This window comes from Colletotrichum graminicola (assembly GCF_000149035.1).
Source record: "Colletotrichum graminicola M1.001 genomic scaffold supercont1.1, whole genome shotgun sequence".
Classification (NCBI taxonomy): Eukaryota; Fungi; Ascomycota; class Sordariomycetes; order Glomerellales; family Glomerellaceae; genus Colletotrichum; species Colletotrichum graminicola.
The window spans coordinates 534,653-541,949 of NW_007361005.1; the positions used below are offsets into that span (position 1 = coordinate 534,653).

General features: G+C 54.7%; 2 protein-coding genes across 2 annotated transcripts; both read right to left on the bottom strand.

Annotated features, from left to right (window-relative positions):
- Nucleotides 1-1,146: 1,146 nt before the first annotated feature.
- Nucleotides 1,147-1,635, bottom strand: GLRG_00144 (uncharacterized protein; the record flags this gene model as incomplete). Its single annotated transcript, XM_008090829.1, has 1 exon — nucleotides 1,147-1,635. One exon carries the CDS (start codon nucleotides 1,633-1,635, stop codon nucleotides 1,147-1,149), a length of 489 nt encoding a protein of 162 aa, XP_008089020.1.
- A 159-nt stretch (nucleotides 1,636-1,794) lies between these two features.
- GLRG_00145 (uncharacterized protein) lies at nucleotides 1,795-5,422 on the bottom strand (the record flags this gene model as incomplete). Its single annotated transcript, XM_008090830.1, has 2 exons — nucleotides 1,795-5,122; nucleotides 5,190-5,422. The coding sequence occupies 2 exons, from the start codon at nucleotides 5,420-5,422 to the stop codon at nucleotides 1,795-1,797; spliced, it is 3,561 nt and encodes a 1,186-aa protein (XP_008089021.1).
- Between the last annotated feature and the right edge of the window lie 1,875 nt (nucleotides 5,423-7,297).

Consider the following 7,297-nt stretch of genomic DNA (forward strand, 5'->3'; position numbering starts at 1 on the left):
TCAACATTATATTTGTCGACGCACGGCAGTTGATTGGGCAGTCTCCCTTGTTGGAGTCACGAAGGGATATACCGTGCCATCAGTCGCGGTAACCCATTGCCTAGTCCCTTTTCCTTATTATCGTTCAAATGATTCCCCAAGATATGACCCCACACGGATCTGGAGTTTGGAGGAACAAATCATTTCGTGATTGAGATGGGAAAAAAACCGCCCAAGGCGGTGACGGTTGGTAGACGGTTAAATACGCGAACAGCTGTCGAGAAAGCGAACCCAAGGTTCTTGCGAATCTCCAGCGTTGCTGCTGAGAGAGGGTACGTTTGCATCCATCCCCTAGCATTTCTTGTCCTCGCTGAGTTTGCAGTCGGAATTGCAGACAGACGAGCGAGCGTGGACAACACAGGGGATGCGTGTGCTTTTTCGGGCATCTGGTTATATGGCCTGTATTGGAGGCAGAAGGGGAAGTGGAATGGGCCATGCGTATTGAGGTGGCGGCCTTTTTCCGTTTCTATTCTTGTTTCCCCCTTTCCTTTTGATTTTGCCTCACTTTGTATTATAGGCTACTACTTTCCATCGTCATGATTCCCTCTTTGGGACTGAGGGAATAGGGGACGGTAAAGCAGACAAGGGCGTCTCTTATTTTCGAGGCAGGTGGAGGGAGAAGGAGAGAGAGAGAGAGCAACAAAAGGAGAGTACGCATTCTGGACCGCGCTGGCCGATTAGGTTGGCCCGACCCTTGCCAGGGTTGGGAATGAACTTAAGGGAAGCAGAGAGCCCCAAGAGGCATCAGATAGAATGCTACACCGTATGAGCCGTACCATCCCATTCCATAACATGCCTGCCCTCCTACCATTACCGTGCCCTTTCATCGCCCACGACGACGAAAAGAAGAATCAAGACCGGCATAGCATCAGCAGGGCGGTGGACGTTTGGAATAACAACTAGGTTTTACGACAATACCCACTAACAGTACTAACACCCTTGCTCCCCTCCCATGCCATCTAATGAAGAAACCAGCCTGAACGTCATTGAGATAAGGTGGTGACGAGGCCTGGTAGCGAAGTGAAGGTGGAAGCCACCTCGGGATGAGAGAATAAACGAATGACCGACTGACTGACCCCAATGAATACTTGTTTTCATCTTTTTCTTCTAAATGACCAAAATCCCATACACATGCCACAATGCTTTGCTGATTTTGTTCTTCACAACCATCGGCTCAGCTCCACGGACACTTCGTGGTGACATTTCGACTGTGACAGCAAAGCTAAATGCAATTTTTTTTTCTCTCTGGCGTCTGCCTTCCTCGCGAGGGGCTTCAGGACAACATCCGGGCCGCCCTCCCTCGGGTTTTCCTTCTATATACCACGCCGCAAGCATGGTGAGGGTAGTAATAGTAAGTGTGTAGAAACTTCCCCAAGTGGTTGGAAAGAAAAGGACAGGAAGGTGAAGAAGTGCAATGGGCTGCTGGAGCCTCGGGTGAAGCGAAAATATAAACCCCTCTCGTTGCTGCGACCACTTATCCGGAGGCGCAAGCTTCATGGTGTTGACCTGTCTATCATCAAGACATGACCTACTCCTCAACTGGAGTGGCTTGTGCATTTTCCTGGCACATCGGACGGCGTGTACTCCTGCAAACATTCTTACATGACGAACCAGATCCACTAAACTCCTGTGCCGATCCCATACCAAGCCATCCCTTATCAAGCAAAACAAAAGAGCGGCATGAACCAGTCAGACCGTCTCTGACCGGCAATTTGTCTTTACAAATCGGCTTCGAATCATCTCTGAGCCTTCCTGTCAGTCATACCGCTGCTTATGTTGATGCTGCTGGGAAGCGAAAGGGGATTGGCTTACTCGGCCACGTCTTCCGTTGACTTGCTCCTGTTGCATGTAAGCCATGCTCTGCATGCCCCCCATGTTGCCGTAACCGCCGTAGCCTGTCATGCCCATGTTTATACCGAATCCAGGGGGTGCGTACGGCGCTTGGACTGGTGGCATCTGAGGAAGATGGTTCGCCGGCGGCTGGATGGGGCTGCCGTTTGCCAGATTCTGGCTGCGATACTGGTCAATCGAGGGACTTGGGCTGTTGTAACCTCCAAAGCCTGCCTGCATCGGAGGAAAGAAGTTATTGACAGGGGGTGTTGCGCGGTTGAGCATGTTCTGCTGGTACTGCAGCTGCTGCAAGTTCGCAGGAGTCGGCATCGGAGAGTTCGACGGGTTGTACATTGGGTTCTGTACACCATACGGAGGGAAAGGCGGCATGTTTGTGTCGGCAGGTTCGTTGCGTTGGCCACCGAAGCCCAAATCGTAGTTAGAAGCGTTGGCAGGCGGGTTCAACGGGTTATAGTATTGCTGCTTGCTCACGTGTGCCGCTTGTTGGTGGTGACTGTTCATGTTGGCCTGGCGGGACGTCGGTCGCTGCCGCTGCTCGTTGTTGCTGTTGGAGTTGGAGTTTCCGTGCCCATGGTCACGGCCGCCGCCGCCGCCGCCGCCACCGCCACCGCCGCTGTTGCGAGTTGACAGACCGACCTCGTCCATCAAGCGCTTGTAGCCTTGTCCGGGCTGGGCCTTGATGCGTACCAGCACGTTCTTGACATTCTCAACCACCTGGCTGCGAATGCTCTCGTCGAAGAAGGGGGTGGTGAGAACCTTGAAGATGAGGGTGGCGCCACAGGCGTGGTCGCTGAGAATCGCCTCGAGGACTTGGTCGTTGGGTGTGAAGAAGAGTGCCTTGAGGATAGTGTCGCGCGCTTCGGGCTCGGCCTTCTGGTTGATTACCTTCAACACCGTGAGATAGGCCACTTTGTGAGTGCATAGGTGTACGAGGTAGGGGACCAGCTGAGGTGACAAAACGGTCCTGCGCTGGGGGAACGTGCAGGTGTCCAGGAACCAAGTCAACAGCAGAGCTCCGTTAGCGTTGGTAGCAAGCTGAACGCTGTGCAAAGCGATTGCAGCAGCAAGCATTCGTTGCTGCTCCTTGGTGGCGTGGTGACTCTCTAAGCACGCACGCATGGCTCGGGCGCCATAGCGGCCTTGAGCAACCTCCCACATCCGGCTGAGCATCGTCTCGAAGATGAAGTCGTTGAAAGGAGCTCCAAACTTGAGGCATCCCTGGAGGACGTAGTTGCCGTACTGATCGAGGAACAGGGGGATGGTGTAAGGGCGCAAGTTCTCCACGATCAAGGTCATCTGATGAGGAGTCTTGCAGACGTCAATGATCTTCTGCGCAGCCCATGTGCCGTTCTTGTGTACGCCGATTTCTGCCATGTGAGGAGAGATTGCGACAAGCATGGCGTCCCGGAGTTCGTCAGAGCAGTGCTCGAAAAGCTTCTGTACGACTGTGTTGCCGAGGTAGTCGGACGAGAGTTCGGCAATCTCCGGCAGCATGTCAAGGGCGGTCGTCTCGATCTCAGCCTGAGACAGACTCTGGTTGTCGATTCTTTTCCTGATATCTCTAAGCCGCGGGGCATCGTGAACCCGGGTGTGGGCTGGTTCCCGAATGGGGGGGATCTCGTCGACAAAGTTGGTAAACTGAATAGAAGACTGGAGGCTACGGGAGATCTTGGCTGTATCCTCATCCGAAGCTTGGAACTGCTTCACAATTCGCAAAATGTCGTTCGTCATCTCGGACAAAGGAGGGACAGTGGGAGCTGCGTTGGCTGACTGAGCTGCTGTGTTCCCGTTGTCGGCGGCGGCGCCAGAGGCTGCATTCTGCGGGGTATCCTGGTTCTTGGAGAAAGGGTCGGGGCTGGGCGAAGGGAAAACCCCGTCGTGACCGGGAGTGTTGGAGGCAGAGGGTGGCTTGGCAAAGTTGATGCGGATCGGGCCAGCTCCGGGAAAGATTTCCTTGCCGTTCATGCTGGCCTTGGCGGTGATGGCACTCTCCATCCGTTCGAAGTTGACAAAACCACAGTTCTTGTGTGTGAGAACGCGGGCAGACAGAATGGGGCCGTACGACTTGAACATTTCGGTCAGAGTTGATGTCGTAGTGGAAGTCGGGATGCTACCGAGCCAGAGAGCGCTAGTAGGACCCTCGAGGCCCTGATCCTCCGCATTGAGCAGACCGGCATTGCGACTGCTTGACCGTCCGAGGTTCATGGCAGCCACAGCTTGAGGGAGGTCATCAAATTCCTTTTCGTCTGGGAGGCGGATCTCGGCAGGAGGCACCGCGTTGCCCATCCCGTTGCCAGACATGTAGGTACGCATGAGGCGAGAACCAGGCGTGTCAAGAACACCGGCGGTTCTGGCGCGGGGGCGGGTGGCCTGGTTCGCGAAAGCTTGCACAGCCAAGTTGTGATTGTGGATAGCAGCGTTGGTGGCCGCGAGTTGGTCCTGGAGGTGGGCAACGTACTGACTCTCGAGAGTCATGTCCTCAAAGTCGTCCTCCTCCTCGTCTGCATACTTGTCCTTGTTGTTGACCGAGTATGAGCGGAAACGGTTAGCCTTAGTAAACTCGTTGAAGCTCGGTATGTACGGGGTTGCCAATTGAGCGCGGGGAGGCTGGGGCGTCTCAGCCAGTCCCAAGTAATCCAGCGTCCTCATATGAACATCACTCTCTCCGCCTCCTTCTCTAGAAATCTGGGATTGGGTCGGCGAACTTGGCCCGTTCGTCGAGCCGATGCTAGCAATGCTCGCAAGTGTCATACCCCGGTCGCGGCCGGTACCAGCGGGGTTCCAGCTGCTGAAGATGGAGGGACCAAATGGCGAGCTTGTGCCCGGGATCTGCGCAAATGGGCTTCTCTGGGGCATCGATCCTGCACGAAGACGCGAGAGCAGGGCGGAGTTGTTGGAGGCCGTCTCGGTTGGTTCGAGGCCAGGAGATGAAGATTTGAAGGGGCTGTGGGACGGTGTTGGTCGCGACGACTTGGGGGCCATCGCAGAAATGCTAAGCAAGCCATTGCCAGCACCACCAGGCGAGAACCGCGAGGGTACAGTTCCAGCACGGGCTCGTCTCGCCTGAGGCATAGAATCAGGTGTGGGGAGTTGAGCAAAGTCAGGGAAGCCATCGGTTGGCGACTCGGGAATGTTCTCGCGAAGGGGCGTGGAGTTGCCGCTCGTTGGCGGACCGCCCCAGGGATTTACCGGCAATCCAGGCACGCCTTCTTGGGCTTGAATCTCGCGAGCTCTAGTGTTGGGAAAGTCAGCGAGGAAAGCTACGAGGGGTAGAAAGGGACCGGCGGTGAGCAACGTACCTCTTGGAGTACAGCCTGCTGGAACCTGGCATCTCGTGCGACGGAGAGCCAGCCCCTGATCGCGAAGCGCTAGCCATCTTGTTGGAGTGGTTCAAGCCGAATGGAGACCTGATGGATGAAGCAGCGGCAGAGTCGATAGAGGATGTGTTGTTGGCGGTCGGTGAAGTCGACCGATTCTGTGTGGCAGATTGGGGCGGGTAACCAATGGCCAAGTGATCGGATCTAGTTGACATTATCAATTATCTAGGCCGAACCTCATAGGAAAATGTTGTGAGACTGGAGCTTTCCAGTGTGTTGCTGTCGCTGGAGGATTGAGCAATGCTCTCCCGGGTGACAATGGACACGCGCGGAGGATAATTGGACCCAATGTTTTGTGGACAACTTCGAGACCGCCACGGCTCGTATTCAACAATAGGGGGTCGCAGGAGAGGGAGACGGCACGATGCTACGTCGATTCCCAGCGTCGTTCAGAAAGAGTCTTCTGCAGGTTATATCCGAACCTGTTGCAAAGTTGTCGAATTTGGCTTAGGTGGCCAGAGTGGTGATGTTTCACGGGAGCAGAAGGGCGAAACAGGAGACTCGTATGTTGGTAAGGAATGTTCGTAGAAAAGGTCGAAGGAGTTGAAAGTTGTCTTTGTGCGTGTTTTCCAGGTATTACAAGGTACGCCAGGCCAGCCAGTCGGATGAAGAAAGGCAGCTGGGTGCTCGAGAAAATAAAAGGAGAGTAGACGTCGTCGGGGAGGGGGGTGGTTGAGGTCAAGGAATGTCGGGGGGGACGAGTGGGCTATAGACGATTTTGGGCTGCTGGGGTGGGTGATGGAAAGATTTCTCCTGCCAGTCACTCCCGGGTGGCCGTTTTGTGGTCGCGTAGCTTAGCGGCAGTGGGCTTGATCAATGTGGGTGCTGCGATGCGCAATGCGTAGCGTAGCGTGGTGCTGCTTGTTCCGTCTGGTCGGGCTTCTCTCTGATCAGATTTCATGGATTCCCAGGGCCGCCGGTTCCTTGACGAACTGTTGCGCAGGCAAAAAACCAAACAGACTAGTTGTCCTTTCCTCCAATATTTTCTTATGAGCGAGAGGAAAAGAGAGCGAGGAAAGAAGCAAAAAGTTTAAACGATCTCAATATACAGACTCCATTAGAATAGGGTCGATGAGGCCTGGAGAAAGGGATAGGGAGTTTGACGGCGGGGGTTGGAAGCGGGAGAGTAGGTAGGAGTGGGAGAGGGGAGGTGGAGGAGAAAGACGGGAGGATGAATGAGGAGCAGCAGCAGCAGCAGGAGAATATGTGAGTTGAGGTTTGTGGCAGTGGTAGTTTGATGGATGGAACGGTAAAAGGAGACTCTGGCTTGGTTGCCGGTACTGGTTGGTTCTAGTGCGCGCTGATACTGGCGCTGGTGCAAGTGAAAGAGTGAGTGTCCAGGTCCAGGTGCGAGTGACGGGAGTTGGCCAGTCAGGGTGGTTGGTTAGGGGTGTAGGGAGGAAAAGGAAGGGGATGTCAGGCAGGGGAAAGGGACCTTGCCTCTCAGTAGTGGCAGCCAAGGCGTGTCTTGTCCGTCTGTCAGTGTTCGTCTACCTACACTACCTACCTAACTACTTGAGGTAATTACCTGCCTATCTATCCGTCGCTTGGAATCCCCTCTTGTCTCCATGTTTCTCGTGGATACAACAGCAGCGTTGACCCAGGTGGGCTAGACTAGACAGGCAGGTGTACTATACTTACAGTGCCACATCGGGCATGAAGAAAAATTGCCCAGCAAAGAAACGGCGGGTGCGAGGTAAAAGGCAAGGCCAAGCAAGGTCTCCGTACCTGATCTAAGCCAGGCCGCCGTCGCTGCCGCCCCGAGGGGGGGGGGGGGGGGGGCGGGGGGGAGGGACAAGAAAATAGTTTAAGCACGCCGATGTGGTGTTCTATGTAGGGAGAATGATACTACTTTGTAAGCAAGTACCTGTTCATGGATTTACATTGAGTCGATAGATCAATTGCGGGAGGGACGGAGGTGCCGGCAAGCACCATGCAAGCATCATTCAACTGACGGGTATTCTGTCTGTGTTACTGGTACAGACGGGGAGAAGCTACATACCTCGTGAGCCTTCGTCTGTTGACTGACG